General features: G+C 47.9%; 8 protein-coding genes and 1 non-coding gene across 9 annotated transcripts; 4 read left to right on the top strand and 5 right to left on the bottom strand.

Annotated features, from left to right (window-relative positions):
• Nucleotides 1-24: 24 nt before the first annotated feature.
• BKA55DRAFT_543185 (uncharacterized protein) lies at nucleotides 25-961 on the top strand (the record flags this gene model as incomplete). Its single annotated transcript, XM_046190560.1, has 2 exons — nucleotides 25-220; nucleotides 375-961. 2 exons carry the CDS (start codon nucleotides 25-27, stop codon nucleotides 959-961), a joined length of 783 nt encoding a protein of 260 aa, XP_046045523.1.
• A 2083-nt stretch (nucleotides 962-3044) lies between these two features.
• Nucleotides 3045-4023, top strand: BKA55DRAFT_543186 (RTA1 like protein-domain-containing protein; the record flags this gene model as incomplete). Its single annotated transcript, XM_046190561.1, has 3 exons — nucleotides 3045-3406; nucleotides 3451-3861; nucleotides 3909-4023. The coding sequence occupies 3 exons, from the start codon at nucleotides 3045-3047 to the stop codon at nucleotides 4021-4023; spliced, it is 888 nt and encodes a 295-aa protein (XP_046045524.1).
• Nucleotides 4024-4664: 641 nt separating this feature from the next.
• Nucleotides 4665-4988, bottom strand: BKA55DRAFT_694153 (uncharacterized protein; the record flags this gene model as incomplete). The annotated part of the gene is made up of 2 exons (XM_046200006.1): nucleotides 4665-4921; nucleotides 4970-4988. 2 exons carry the CDS (start codon nucleotides 4986-4988, stop codon nucleotides 4665-4667), a joined length of 276 nt encoding a protein of 91 aa, XP_046045525.1.
• A 1013-nt stretch (nucleotides 4989-6001) lies between these two features.
• Nucleotides 6002-7264, bottom strand: BKA55DRAFT_127536 (uncharacterized protein). The gene is made up of 5 exons (XM_046184813.1): nucleotides 7108-7264; nucleotides 6743-7058; nucleotides 6592-6693; nucleotides 6323-6544; nucleotides 6002-6274 (listed from the first exon to the last, which is right to left on the bottom strand). The coding sequence occupies exons 1-5, from the start codon at nucleotides 7156-7158 to the stop codon at nucleotides 6087-6089; spliced, it is 879 nt and encodes a 292-aa protein (XP_046045526.1). The 5' UTR covers nucleotides 7159-7264; the 3' UTR covers nucleotides 6002-6086.
• Nucleotides 7265-7776: 512 nt separating this feature from the next.
• BKA55DRAFT_694155 (uncharacterized protein) lies at nucleotides 7777-8334 on the bottom strand (the record flags this gene model as incomplete). Its single annotated transcript, XM_046200007.1, has 2 exons — nucleotides 7777-7804; nucleotides 7853-8334. 2 exons carry the CDS (start codon nucleotides 8332-8334, stop codon nucleotides 7777-7779), a joined length of 510 nt encoding a protein of 169 aa, XP_046045527.1.
• An 83-nt stretch (nucleotides 8335-8417) lies between these two features.
• Nucleotides 8418-8912, top strand: BKA55DRAFT_694156 (uncharacterized protein; the record flags this gene model as incomplete). Its single annotated transcript, XM_046200008.1, has 1 exon — nucleotides 8418-8912. The coding sequence occupies one exon, from the start codon at nucleotides 8418-8420 to the stop codon at nucleotides 8910-8912; it is 495 nt and encodes a 164-aa protein (XP_046045528.1).
• A 413-nt stretch (nucleotides 8913-9325) lies between these two features.
• BKA55DRAFT_578075 (uncharacterized protein) lies at nucleotides 9326-12069 on the bottom strand. Its single transcript, XM_046193662.1, has 6 exons — nucleotides 11959-12069; nucleotides 11435-11750; nucleotides 11364-11384; nucleotides 11213-11316; nucleotides 10149-10471; nucleotides 9326-10102 (listed from the first exon to the last, which is right to left on the bottom strand). Exons 2-6 carry the CDS (start codon nucleotides 11720-11722, stop codon nucleotides 9666-9668), a joined length of 1173 nt encoding a protein of 390 aa, XP_046045529.1. The 5' UTR covers nucleotides 11723-11750; nucleotides 11959-12069; the 3' UTR covers nucleotides 9326-9665.
• A 1042-nt stretch (nucleotides 12070-13111) lies between these two features.
• BKA55DRAFT_543191 (uncharacterized protein) lies at nucleotides 13112-14155 on the top strand (the record flags this gene model as incomplete). Its single annotated transcript, XM_046190562.1, has 3 exons — nucleotides 13112-13362; nucleotides 13434-13985; nucleotides 14035-14155. 3 exons carry the CDS (start codon nucleotides 13112-13114, stop codon nucleotides 14153-14155), a joined length of 924 nt encoding a protein of 307 aa, XP_046045530.1.
• Nucleotides 14156-14414: 259 nt separating this feature from the next.
• On the bottom strand, nucleotides 14415-14497 carry BKA55DRAFT_t237. Its single transcript has one exon. It is a non-coding gene; the product is annotated as a tRNA-Lys (tRNA).
• Between the last annotated feature and the right edge of the window lie 482 nt (nucleotides 14498-14979).

The following is a 14979-nucleotide window of genomic DNA, read 5'->3' on the forward strand; positions in this document are numbered from 1 at the left end:
AGAGTTTCCTGCCATCCACTTTCTATGTTTGTCCTGGGTGTCAACTTCCCTGACTATGATTCCGATGTCTTAGGGAACATGATACTCGCCATGAACATTCATGTTCCGCACTCCCATCCTTTGTCTCCTGGATCCTCTGTTCACTCATTCGACACCGACAGCGATTCAAACTCATCTGCAGGCACGGAACTTTCGCACTCGTTTTCGGGTTCCACCACCAGTCAGCCACATTCTCCTGTCTAGGTAGAGAGCAGTGATATCACCCGAGAAAACACGCTTGACTCTGCTACGTCCAATGGCGACTTTCAAACACTTCGAGGCGTAGGCTTGGGCTTCAACAATAGCCCCTCATCTGTGTTCAACACTATTCATAGAAAGAGAAGCCGCCTCATCACAACAATCCCCTTTGCAATGGAACAAATGCACCCACACATCACCGCGAATAGCGGGCTTGCTCCCCACACCTTTGTCTTCGTTCAGCTGGGATTGCTCTGGTCCTTTACTGGGGACTGGGAGAAAGCTCGCCAGGGTCATCCTAATGATGACAAACGTGGACGATGGAAGCCGAGCGGATTTGCAGTGGTTGTTCGACTCAGCCCGAAAGGCAAGCCTGGCGAACTCTACGTGCTCCACCATCCCAACGCAAAAACCTGAACTGAAGAAATTTGAGGATGACCTCGTTGGGGAGCGAAAGTCACGCAAGAACAAAAAGAAAACCACCGAGCCAGGCGTCTTCCTCAAGTCCTATAACCCTGGACATCCTCATCCCAAGAGCGACTCTTCTTTCTGGATTGCCAAGATTGCCAACAGTATCCAGGAGTTGGGATCGTATGAGCGCAAGTTTGAGTTTGATGTTGTCTCCTCTAACAAATTCCACATCGTCAATGCAAAGATTTGGAATTACGGACTAGATGGACCTACTCTCATTCCTGTACGTGAGCCGGAGGAAATTGACAGTTGAGAGAGCGAATGTTTGGCGGACAAAGAATCATGGGTAAAGGATCTTGAAAGATCTTTGGGTGTGCGTGTTGATGAGATTCCACGCTGGCAGACACTTGGACAGTCTAGTTTTGTGTTCTTGTCCTGCGTCTGACATAGGATAGAGATCACCAGATAGAAAACTAAATAAAGTGATTCATTTCACCAAGCACATTTATTTCAATTGATAACCTTGAACTAAAATCACACATGTTTAGAACCTCGAGGTTTCAAACAAACTGGTTAGCAGGTCTGTCGGACTTGTATGGTAGAGCCAGAAGAAGCTGCCTAACAACAAACCAGGCGTCGAATTGTAGATCTCAATTTCTAGTCAAAGCCAGGTACAGAAGAGTGGTTTGAGAATGACGTGAAAAACACACCCCCTGATTTTGCTTTTTAATATCAGTCTGGTCATGAATACGCCTGTAAGAACGCTCTTCAATCATGCGCCTATAGTAAGTAAGGATATTTCTTAAAAGCAAGGCTATTTATGGATTAAGAGGTTAAAATCCTAAAAAATTAATAAATAAATTGCTAATAAACTCTAAGAGAAGGTCTCTTTACTAAGGGAGGCCCCTATCAGGCTACTCGCATCTAATCTAGTTAGGTGAAACAATTCCCAATGTCCAAGCCATTCCTGTGCAGTCCCGATATTGAACGACGGATACAGGATCCACGTCGCAGGAACTGGTAACCGAGTCCTCAGTGTCTGAGGTGGAACATTTTCCCAAGTCTGAATGCTCGTTGAGTCCAATTGAGAGTCAACAAGGTTACAAGATGACTACCTGGCTTCTTGGAAGGTCATGGAATATCTTTAGCTTGGTACCTTATGTACCCCATCAGTTACCATTCCCTCCTATTGTTTATTGCAGTGGCGGCTGATCAAGAAAACTGGCAAGTGAACAAGCAACAGAAAGTAAATGCCAAACGGTCCAACGGTCGAAAAGTCCATCAGCCAAGCCCGTTCGAATACACAATTGTCCAACAATCCCAGGACCATGCGCCCTGGCCTACAATCCCTAGTTCCTGACTTGCGCCACGCCTCGTTGTCAACGTCGTACCAAAAAGTGTCAATCGGGATAACTTCGAACCGAGTTGATCCTTCAAAGGATTATGCTTAAAATATGGAAATTCGTTTACAGATGACGACGGCCCCATATGGGGAAAAAGTAAGATAGATCTTGGCTAATACTACATTTATGAAACCGTAAATTGTTGATGGTCGGCTGGGGAGCGTTGTTTTCGGGACCGAGACCAATGAGGGTTGTTTGATGTACGAGTAATGGGAGTTGTGATTGTGGATAGCATCCACTGAGGAAATGCACATGACTACGGTAGATGTGATGATAGACAAAGCACTGCCGTCTTACGCGCAATGAAACTTGCTCACCGTTGCACGAGGCATCAGAGGCTTCTTTGGTAGCCAGCAAGGTCATACACGCACGCATCACCAACTTCAACTTCGAAGAGGCTATTTACCATTATCATTCTCATACAACCCGATGATTCATCCAAGCCAAACAAATAACATCAACCGTTATCAAGCCTAAAGGCCCTTCGCACTCGCATTCCTTCAGATACAAAACAACATCAAGCCGTCATTAAAATGACGTTCCACCATCCCACCTCGAAAGGCCTTCCCAAAAACGACTTGGACAGCTCGAAAGCGTTTCCCCAAAAGGTTTAGTGTTACAGGGGTATCATCCTAGCTTCCGGGACTCAATTTACTGGATCTGATAGCGCGCGGGGGCCCTGATTGGTTCAGACTTCGGATTCGCTTGTCGCAGGGCTGAAGCGACTCTTGTCTTGTCTTGGCGTGGTGCGTAATGGGAGATGGATTTAGATAGTCATTCGAGGGTTGTATTGAGATAATTTGAGTTGGTTTGACGTTTGAGGGGTCCCACTGGTTTACAAGGGTTGACGGATGAGGTGAGATGTATAAAGCAAACAATCTTCCGACTCGAAAGGCTATTCCACTCCTGGCCGTCATCCATCAACCTTATTATCTCTTCCCCCTCACCTCTCTCTACCTACCACTATCAACAAAACAAAACAAAAGATTCATCATGTCGCAAGTACCACCAGACAACTTGGTCATCTTTGGCCCAGACGCAAATTGTACTCTTGCTCTATGTCCCGTAGAATGGAGCGTCTACCAATACCGTCCATCACTCGCCGCCAACATCACCTTCATCGTTCTCTACGCCATCGCTATGGGGACACATCTCGTTCTGGGTATCAAGTGGAAGCAGTGGTTCTACATGAGTTTCATGATGATTGGATGTCTGTTTGAGATTATTGGATACATTGGAAGGATTATTATGTATAACAATCCCTTCAACTTTGGAGGGTTCATGGTCCAGATTGTTTTTATCACGAGCGGTCCTGTGTTTTACACAGCTGCTATTTACGTGACACTTTCCAAGACGTAAGTCCCCTTCTTCGATGTTTCGAGCTCTACTGATGGCTCAGGATCAAATACTTTGCCCCCGAAGTCTCCCGCTTCAGACCCGAACTCGTATGGTGGATCTTCATCCCCGCCGATGTAGTCTGTCTCGTCCTCCAAGCCGCAGGCGGCGCATTGTCAACCGTCAGCCAAGGTTCCAGCCAAACTGGTATCGACATCGCCTTAGCTGGTCTATCCCTCCAAGTCGTCATCCTCGTCTTCTTCTGTATTCTTCTCGGGGACTATCTCTGGCGATACTTTCGAAGCGGAAACGCTAGTGCAATGGGAAACCGTATGAGGATATTCTTTGGGTTCTTGAGCGCTGCGGTTATTCTCATCCTTGCGCGATGTGCGTTTCGATGTTATGAGTTGAGTAAGGGGTATAGGAACTCGGATCTTATTACGGATGAGGGGTTGTTCATTGGTCTTGAGGGAGTGTAAGTCACAAGTGTTCCTGTTGATGATGTTTACTAACTGTGTTCAGGCTTATTGTCATTGCGGTGTTCTTCTTGTGCATTAGTCACCCAGGTCCTGTGTTCAATGATGCTATGACAACGGTGCCGGGTACCTCGCAGAGCGATGCCGATGCCGAGAAGTGAGGTCGAACGAAAAGTACTTGGCCTTTGAGTAATGTCAATACCGGGATTTCTTTGTGAAGGATTAGATTAGACAGGTCATATGGATAGAAACATGGAAGAATACAATCCTTCCGATCCAGCCTACGTATGCTGAACAAGTCACTCGTCATCCTCCCGTTCTGTTGAATGGCCAAGAACAAAAGCCTATGGTAAACACTAGCCAATTCGAATAATACCGGTTTATAAACACACCATAGAGTTCTCAGTGAATTTTGCCTTTACCATGTATATTCCGGGTTTCGGCATCTCCCGTACTTCAGCGCTGTTTATCGGGGGCTATGTCTTGGTTGGGAAGAGTGGAGGCTCAACGCCAGTGCTCGCTTCTAAAGACTGGGCCATTCATATCATCACAACAAGTACATTCACAAGTCACGTCTTACAGTTCATTATCCGTTTTTGAGGCGAAAGGAGTTTGCATTTACTAAGCTAGCGGGCCTAAGCCACCGCTGATCAAAAGTCCAGCTCAACAGAGCGACTCAGTACCGAAACAAATCATCATCCTCGAGCCCACAGACAGGGGGACATCGACTCAATCACCATTTCCTTTCCATTCATCTCCATTCTGATCCTATCCGGATCCCTCCCCACTGATCTTGTCACGATTACTTAGAATCGCAGTTGCACCAGCAGTTCTTCTCACAGTCAGGGTTCCATCCGCGGCGACGGAACAGACCGTTGTCATCGCAGGTGTAGCCCCAAGGGCGGTAGTAGCACTTCTGGTACCAGAAGGCGCACTGGATGTTGCAGGATGCCATCTTCTCATCCTTGGCGACGAAGGCGTCGGGGGTAGCGGCAGGGGTGGCAGCCTCAGCGGGAGTGCGGATGACGCTGGCGTTGACGAGGCCAAGAAGGAAGAGGACTGCGATGGTCAGAGAAGTCATGGTGATGGGGGTGGTGGTGGACTTACTGAAAGCGATGAGCTTCATGATGATAGATGTCTCTTGAGGTAGAGATGACTGTGTTGGGTAGTGTTTGTGGTTGAGTGTTGTTGTGGTTGAAAGAAGTTGCTGTGATGCGATGTCAAGTGTGAGAAGGTCGAAGGGTGAGGATGAAGAGAGAAGCTCGTAGCTTTATAGATGGGAGAAATGGTCACTGCGCCTGAAATTCATCATAACAGTTGCAGCTGTTCAGCAATGATTCACTGTGAATAGCATCGATTTTCACCTTGGTTCACCGAACGGATCCACTGATTGGTCATGCATGCGCGGTGGTTCGGCTGCCACTGTGCCGAGCAGTGTGATTCATAGCTGCCAGTGGCATAAGATGGGAGAGAACATTGCCATTGGTCTCTTGAGAGAGAGCGTGTGAGTTTATGATCAATTTTGGGGATGAAAAGAAGCATTGTTCATGGTCCCGGCATGAGGAAGGGATGAAATGGGGTCAAGGACAATGCCAAGCACAATGTGGACTCAAGTAATGGTGCGCAAATCCTAGTAGCATCTTTCGAACACTTACATACGGGCTGATCATATTGGTGAGTTCATTTTCTGAAGGGGGTGATTGTCTCTCAGGGTCCTCTATGAGGCTGGAACTCTTCTCGTGGTACCTCAGCTTTGGTAAAGTCCCCCTTCTTGCGTGAACAACGACACCAACAGAAAATTAATTGCAATGCTCTTGAATCCTTCACCTCTAGCCGTGCAAAAGCTGCTCCCGAAAGGACTCCCGGTATTCAGCACCTATCTCTCCAGGCACAAGAGAGACACCTTCTTGGTGGGCTGGCTGTTCTCTTCTATCAATGAACCTTGGAGGAAAGGCAATGGCAGTCCTTATTTCTGATATGATTCGCTTCCCATTCCAATTTTCATTGCTTACGGGGTAAGTGCTCGTTCCCTGTGGTCTATTGGCTCTTCTCATGAGAGCTGACCTCCTGCACCCATCCTTAACTGGGTAGCAAAGGGCTGAGACGTATTATGTTAAATTGTAAAAACATTTAGATAAGTTTAGGGTGCTTTAGGATAAACTTAGTATACTCTTTGACAAGCTTATTTTCGCCCCTTGATTCGGAGTCTTGACACCCCAAGGCCTTACGATGAGATACCAGCCTCACGCTCAATCTCCTCCTTACTAGGACACCACTTATCCTGCAACTCCTTATCCGTCGACTTCTCAATGACGCTCTTCTCCCACCACTCACCCCAGCTCGTCAAGAAGATGCGATCACGGTCTTCGGGGAAGTCACTTCGCGTCAAAGCCGCAAGCACGCTTTGTGCGCCTGTCACACAATCAGTTACACGTCCCAATACAACGGTACACAACTTACCCTCGGGAATCGACTTTGCGTCAGCCATATCAGCTGTGATACCCATGCGTCCCGCAAGACCGGTACCGGGGATGAGACCAGGTGAAACAGCGACCACGTCGTTGGTATCGGCGAGCTGACGACGCCACCACTGTGCGCCCAGGAGGCCGGTGAATTTGGTATTACAGTATGTCGTGCTTGCGGAGGCACCGGATCCGGCTTTGAGTTCAGTGTCGAGTACACCTGTGCGAGGTCAGAAGCTGAGACTCGAGCTGAATTGTTTGACTTACTGGGATCAGAGACTCGTCGGATAGCACCGGACGAGACAAACACGATTCTTGACTTGGACTCAACCAACTTGTCCCTCAGAAGATGCACAAGATAATGCTGCGCTACGCTCCATCAGTACTCTCCTACTCCAACCTCACTTGGCAAACTTACAAAGATGGTTCACAACATGGGATTCACACCACTTCGACCCATGCGGTCCCGGCCCCTCAGCACCAACACCTCCCAATCCCGCATTAAGCAACAAGTAATCAATCTTCTCTCTCCCAATCTTATCAAGCGTCTGTTCCGCAAACGACTTGACACCCTTCAAATCATTTAACTCCAACGGAAGAACAGTGACCCCGTGAGATTCACGATCGAATTTAAGCTCATCGTAGGCTTTTTGCGCATTTTGCGTGTTGCGTGCACCGAGGATGACTCTGTATGGTTGGTTCTGGCTGAGGAGCTGTTTGATTGCTTCGAAGCCCTGTTTATGTCAGTGTTTGTGTTACGCAGCGTTGGGAGTTGGTGCTTACGATTCCGGATGAAACGCCAGTTGCTACGATTGTCTTTGCGAGAGAAGACATTTCTACTGATGAATTGAGCGAGTTGGGTGAATTGAACTGATTGTGAGTATCCGATGCTGACGGCTTGTTCCAAGGGAGGTTTTGGCGGGGTTATCGGATATAGGTGACGTAAACACTACAGACTTCAGTTGAACTTTGAGCAGATTGTGTAAGCGTACATGACTATGGACAAGGTCTAAAGCCAAAAATTGGCTTAAATCTGAGGTAATCAAGATGAAATTATTAATTGTCTATTCGAATTTTTATCTCCAGGCCGGGGTCGTTACGTGTTCATCTGTTGGGTTGGTCAAAGCCATGCTCTGCGGTCAAAGAACCTCTATGGTTTCAACGTTCTCAACCCCAACAGCGATATCGCATTCACTCAAAAATACGCCCTGCGTATTCTCTCCCGTCTTGCTTGAAAACTGATGATTGGCTATGTGTAGTTTAAGGATCTGATGGCGTCAGAGATACACTCTCGCACGATCAAGCTACCGAATGTGCATCAGAGTAATGACCAGACCCTTCCCAGTACATTCTTTCAGTCGAGGGCTGCTCGAATGCCATGGGGTTGGATAGGGGATGAGTCGGTATCGTAGATAAAACTCAGCAAGTCTCAGAGCTGCAATGAGCCCATCCTTACTTCGGAATTGGCCCTAAACCCAACCTGTAAAACAGTCAGCTTCATCACATCACAACCCACAGCATCACGTACATAGCTTTCTTCCACCCAGCAATAGTACTCCTCGGAATCTGAAAGTGATTCTCCGCATCCGTCGTAGAAGGCGGCACCATCTCTCCCCTCCGGTCAACACGATGATGAACCATCCACATGATAACCTCCTCCTTCTTCCTCTTCGAGTAACTAGCCTCTTTACGAACAATCGGTGTAGTCCGTAGCATTTTACGCTCCGATAACGGCTTTGGCTTCGGTCCTCTCTTCTTCTTCGGCGGAGGTCCCATGTCATATGTTACTTGGCCTCTGGAGGAAGATTCAGGTGCTGGTGTTGATGCTACGGAAGATGGCGCGGGTGTTGAGGCGACGGAGTGAGGTGCTGGTGTTGAAGCAACTGATGAGGGAGCTGGAGTAGCCGAGGGTGCTGGCGTGGGAGCAGTGGATTGAGGTCCTGGTGTTGGAGTCGGTGTGAATCGTGGGGTGGCTAGTGGTGTAAAGAGAGGAGGTTGCTGAGGTGTCATTACAGGAGTTCCCTGGGGTGTGAAGAGAGGACTTTGAGGTTGCGCATGCCCTGGTTGAGGAGCATAGTGAGGATGTGCCATGTATGGCGATTGCGGCATCCGAGGATGAGGACTTTGTGGCATATGAGGATGGGGAGATTGAGGCATATGAGGATGAGGACTCTGGGGCATTTGATACGGAGATTGCGGCATCTGATGAGGCGATTGAGCCATGTAAGGTGAATGAGGAGCCTGATGCGGATGAGGATACACCATATGAGGATGCTGAGCCATGTGTGGAGATTGCGGCATATGATGAGGAGACTGTGGCATCTGGTGATAAGGAGATTGTGGCATCTGAGGGTATGGAGATTGAGCAACTCGAGGTGACTGTGCGTGCTGAGGATGAACCTGAGCTGGAGCTAGAGGACGTTGAGTCGTTCGAGGTGACTGAGCCACTTGTGGTGATTGCGGAACTCGTGGTTGTGAAACCTGGGGTGACTGAACAGTCTTCGAAGGTTGAGCTGCCTCTGAAGCTTCAGTCGTGGCTGGTTGTTCATCCTTCTTGGATACTTCAGCCCCTTCAGCCAGTTGAGTAACTCCTGGTTCAGCCTTTGAAGGCTCAACATTCTCTGAATGAGTCACCTCTGGAGCCCCATCGCCCTTAATGGACTTAACCACCGTATCATTATTCTCAGAGGCTGCCATCGTGACCATCGAAAACCTTCAATATAATAAGAGAGTTGAAGGTGATGGTTATCAGAGGCCATTCGAAGCTCCACTGATCCGATAGAAACCCAACAAACTCAGTCAACCTAGCGTGACGCTAGTGGTTAGGCGATAAAAAGGATCCTAATGAGTACTTCACTCCTGGTAGCATTATGCTGATATGATATGTATCCGTGCTTAGACTATTATGCTATCTAGAGATCTGCCAATCAGCTCATTGCTTGGTCTTCATATTAAGCGGGGGGATCCAGTTTTCTATTGTCCAACTTTTCAGCTTCGTAAGTGTGTACCTCGGAAATAGGACGTCGTATTGGACTACAAGGGTTGTGATGAGAGACGTGGCTCAAGAATGAGAGTGTTCTTTAAGGAGTTTACATGAGATGGTTGAGTTCAAGTACCGGCTGGTTTGGTGTATCAACTTGCACTCAATTGCTAAGTTATTGAAGGAAGAACCCCTGTATTATACGTATCTGCTCGTCGTGGCTTAACAAACTACTCCTGTTGAGCAACACCGTAACTCAACGCTCACATGAAGTAAATGTCCAAATGTGTCAATCAGGCCGTTCTTACAGCCTTCTATTCCGGTCTATATAGCCAGCTCAACCACAACGTAAATAGCACTTTTAAACCTTCTTAGATCTCAACTCCTCAGGCAACAGCGCAACCTTCTCATTAAAGAGCTTCTCAGCATCAGCCCACACCCGCGAAGTCTTGCGATCCTTGAGCGTAAGCAACGACTCCTTGAGACCCTCACTAAAAGCCTCACTTGCCTCACGGGGAAGCATTGAAGGAAGGTGGTCAATGCTGATGACGGACAGAGGGAGGTTGTTCTGGTCGTCCTTGATCTCAACAGGGACGGTGGGGTCCTCGAAGGTGGTGTTGATGGAGTAGATGGGGATGGGGTTGTGAGGGTTTGTGGTGTCGCACGAGACGTCGATGACAACGGCAAGGTTGCGGCCTGGCTTGGCGAGGAGTTCTTGGTTGATGAAAGGGGGGATGGGCTTGGAGAGGTAGATGGCGTTGAGGAAGACATCAGCCTTGGCGATCTCCTCATAAGGGCCTTGAAAAGGTTAGCTTCCATCATCAAAAGCACATATATAACTTACCATCACGGTCCTTGGTCTCGTTCAAGTCCCAACGGGTGATGTTCTCATCAGGCACACCAGCCTTGAGGAACAGATCAACAGCACCCTTACCACATCGTCCAAGAGCACCAAGGACAAGAGCAGTGGGCTTGCGCCCGAGAGCCTTCTCAGCCTTGGCGAGATCCTCGCGAATCTGGTTGACGAGCTCATCCTCGTTCAGGTAGTATCCACGGCCATCGGTGAATGTCTCGACGGAGGGGAGCTTGGTGGAAGGGTCTAAAAGCTGGTGGCTAAGTGTCTTGATTCCGAGCGCGGCGCCAGCAAATCCGGCATGGTACCCAAATCTGAGCGAAGTTGTAAGTAAATGAGACAATCTAGAGCTTGTTCTAGTGCGCAGTTCAGTTGTCGATGGTTGAAGCACCGGCGAAACTCGCGTGCCCTAAGCGTCTCTCAAGACTTCTTGTTCGAGCTACATGAAATCTGCTATTGGAATAATGCACCAAAAGACACACAATCCTGGAATCTCGCTTGAGATACATAGGGATCATACATGTGTCCCAACGATTGGAACCCGCAGTGAAGCCCCAGGACCCCCAGGCTATTGGTGTCGATCTGTTACTCATACTGCTTCTTTGGGCTCCCTCAGCAAACCCCGGGCCGCTAAGCTTTGCTTGAGGGCTGGTACTTTCGTGTTTTGAAGGCCCATTTGCAGAGCTCGTACCTCCCCGATTAAACACCAGCAAAGCCCATGTGAACCCCAGGTCCAGATCAAGATCTCCAAAAGATGCTGCTTAGCTATCCATGCTTGAAGACTGTATCGTAGAACTCGAGCTCCGATCTCTACCTGAGATGTCGTGCATGCACAGCTCCTTTGGGGTTGTCAAAGCCAGGATGGCAAGGACAACACTCTTCGGAAGCTGAACTTCTGACCTAATCAAAAGAACCCGCTCGTTGAGGCTCGAAGCTCTAAATGCGTTAGTTGTGGGGTGGGGGCGCGAAACCGCCCTGTCTTCAACCATCGAAATCTTCAAAACAGGGGCAAAATCGCCACATTTCGAGCTTCATTTTAGGAAAAAAAAACTTACGCAGAAACACGGCGCCCTTGCTCATCCACCAAGAATTCGAGGTCATACAAAACCGAACCGCCCTGTGCCCAGCGACCGAGGACCTTTTCCCATCCTCCTTGGTTCTAGGATGTGTCAGTTGAGATTTCGTCCTGGCCGCCTAACAATGTACCTTGTAACAGTGGGCAAATGTCTATGTCAAGTCAGCAAACAGCACGCTCTCGTTCCAAATCTTCGACATACGATATGGTCATTCTTGAGAGGGAAGTCCTCTTCCGGGATCTCCTTCAACCCCAAAATCAACGTGCCAGGCTCAGCGTTGGGCCAGACACTCGTGTCGACAAGACGAGCACCAGCAGCCTCATACTCTGAGTCCTCGAAAATACGCTTGAACTTGGGGTCTGTGGACGATCGCTCGACGGAAATGGGGTATCCAGCATCGACGAGTGTCTTGATCACGGCGGGGGAGAAAGATCGGTGCTCGAGAGGCTTCTCCTCAGCGCGAAGAAGAATGTGAGGATATTCAGACATGATTTCGACGGTTCTTAAGCTGTCAATTCTGAAGTTTCGAAAAGAATTAGCTGTTTGCTTTAGATATTGCGATCGAATTGGAAAAGTTGAATGCGAGTGGCAGAGAAGAGTGCAGCGGGTGAAAAGACTCAGTGACGACTCAATTGACGCTAAAGAAAACATAGAAGAGAGAAAACGCACAGTAAGACGCGGTTGTTTTATAGAGAGATAATCGAAATAGGAAGGATATCGCGTACCTGGAGTATTGGATGTTTTTTTTTTATCTGAGTCACAAAAAAGAGTCAAGGTGTGAATATTGGGATGGCCTGCTCCTTGATCGGCCTCAAGACTGCGACCCCGGCGAAAAATGGCCCCGCTCCCGCTGCCGAACAACCCCGCGGTGGGGAAGATTATTTCTCTTTGGGGCTTAGCGAGGGGAATTTGAAGCTGTTTTGATGATTGCATCATTAATTCTGGTCCTAGCTCTGAAGGTTGAGTGCAACTGCCGTGAATTTAATGTAGAAGTATTTCGCGAGAAGAATTTGGTAGACCTTGAGTTTCAAGAGACTGGGATCTGTAGACGTTCTTCAATTTTGTTACTTGGATTATACTTAATTACGAGGTTGGCTAGCACCGATCGGAGCTTGGTGACAAGGACTGTTGTTACCTTCACCTTATGATTCAGATAAAACTCAGGCCAGGCTAATCCAGCATCGGCATCATGACATTTTCATATCCTCGAGGGGCGATTGTGTGATTTGAACCATGATGATGGAAAATTGAGTATTTGCAAACTTATCATTATACCTGGGGTGACTCGGAATAATGTGAGTCATCCAGACTTGATTCAGTTTGCGACTCCTGCAGCTGTCCAAACATCAATTGCATGGAAGAACAGCTCAAACATTACCAATTGTCAAGCACTCAACTCTTCAGCTCCCTCCCATCATCATTATTCCCTTTAGTCCAATTAAGCCCTACCAAGCTTGCCCAAAATGATCCATCTCACTCCTGTTCCTGGCCCACTTCCCAGCCAAGCAACCATCGATCGACGGAAATGATGCGCTCATTCAACAGATCGGATCGTGTTCCTTGGACGACAGCATCAGATCGGTCCAACCTGGTTCAGCTGAGACCATGCACACACTTAAACGTCAGAGTGAATTTAATTTAATCTTAGTTAAATCGATCACAGCAAGCTACTTTCGACGCATTGTTCGTAGCTTTTTTTCTATGACGCTACGATTAAGAGATGGCTGGAATGACGACACGGCTGAGACCAAAAGCAATAACACTGGTTACAAAACCTGGGTGATAGATCATAGTCCATTCCCATCAATTGACCGCAATTACTCAATTCTCTCGACATCACACGTATTTTAATTCAAAGCTGTAAACAACACCGCAATCATGAAGGGCAACGATGAAGTTATCCAAGAATTCAACGAGATCGTCAACATGACGGCCTCAGAGCTCGAGAAGTGGCTCAAGTCAGACGATTCCAACAGCGCTGGCTGGCCAAAGGAGGATGAGAATGGCGAGACTGTTGGACATGACAGCGGTCGCAAAATTGTTGAGATCTTGAAGGAGAACCCTAAGAAGGAACCTGAGAAGTACACCGATGAGCAAGTCCAGCACATGCGCAAGGTTGTTTCCTACTGGTAAGCATTTCATACCGTTTGCGCCTGGTATCAGATGCTCTGCTGGTCAATTGGATGTTGACAGTTTTTAGCAAGCGACATCTTGCTCAAGAGACAAAGGCCAACAACGACAAGTCGCCCGAGGAGGTCAAGAAGACCAAGTCCTACGCGTCACTCAAGAACTGGGGTCACGATTTCCTCAAAGCTCAGGACAAAGAGAACGGCAGTGAGAGGAAGGAAGAGAAAGAGGACAAAGAAGAAGCGAGCGACGATGCTGAGGAAGAAGAGGGTGATGATGATGAGAAGAAAACCGGCGAGAAGCGAAGAGCGACGAGAAGCCAGACTAGCTCCAACAAGAAGCGTGAGACTCGCAAGGGAGAGTCTACAAAGTCCAGTGATGACGAGGAAGAGGAGGAAGAGGAAGACGATGAGAAGGAGGAGGGACAGAAAAAGCAATCTAAAAGCCAATCCAAGAAGTCCAATGGATCTTCAAAGAAGGATGAAGATGCTGAAGAGGAGCAAGATGGTGATGAGGGCGGTGATGACTCAGGGGCAAAGAAGGGTCCTAAGAAGGGCGAGACTGTGAGCTGGAACTGGGGACAGGGACAGCCAAAGGGCAAGGTCTTGGATGTCAAGGCTGAAGAGTGAGTGTCTTCGATTGCTCATGAAATGGGTTACTAACGTTGAGTACAGTACCACGATCACGACAAAGAATGGTAATGAAGTCTCTAGGAAGGGCGATGAGGAAGATCCTGCCGTTGTGTTGGACACGGGTAAAAATAAGGCTATCAAGAAGGCTCACGAGCTGAACTAGACGGTTTTCATCCGGGTTTTCATTGAGTGGTAATAGAGGAAGGGAATTGTTTGTATTTTACAGGATCTTAACATCGTAATACCATGTTTGCACTTCAAACCTAGACTTCTTTTCACTGCTCTGTGAACATCACCAACCAACTAAAATAACTGCGAAATGATGCAGCGAGCCTTCTGCCATCATCAATTGACACCCAGATGTTAACAAAATTTGCAAAAAAGAAAGCACATCTCAATCATGAATATGTAATTATAGGAACAGCCCGATGCGGGGGTCGAACCCGCAACCTTGAGATTGTGAACTCTTAAGAGTCTCACGCTCTACCGATTGAGCTAACCGGGCGTGCTTCGCCGGGGGATCAAGCCCGTGTGTTGAGATCAGTAGTCGGAAAGTGGTATTATATTGACGAGACGACGTAGTATTGTTATCCCTGGATGAGATCTTGATGTTTTGTTGTTCGGTGCTGGTGGGTTTGTGGATGGGATACAATGTTGCGACAGCATGGAAAGCGACTGTTTGACGCTCAGTGAGTAGGCCAGTAAAACCCTGTGTTGCTTGTGTTGGAAGAACAGACAGCCCATCAGCTGAGACAAACCTTAGCTCAATTTGATGGTAACCCTTGAACTCAAGTACCCAAATAATTAAATCGGAATAGCTTTGTGCCAACTGATAGTATTATAAAAACGCCCCCTGGATATTTCCAACGGTATATCTCTGAAGAATCAGTGTTGGTTCCGTGTAAACACACTGTTCTGATCCAATGCCATGTAAACAACCATCAGTCAAGCCAATCTATAGGGTAAATCTGACGTTGATGAAGCTCC

Source organism: Fusarium redolens (genome assembly GCF_020744475.1).
Source record: "Fusarium redolens strain MPI-CAGE-AT-0023 chromosome Unknown BKA55scaffold_15, whole genome shotgun sequence".
Classification (NCBI taxonomy): Eukaryota; Fungi; Ascomycota; class Sordariomycetes; order Hypocreales; family Nectriaceae; genus Fusarium; species Fusarium redolens.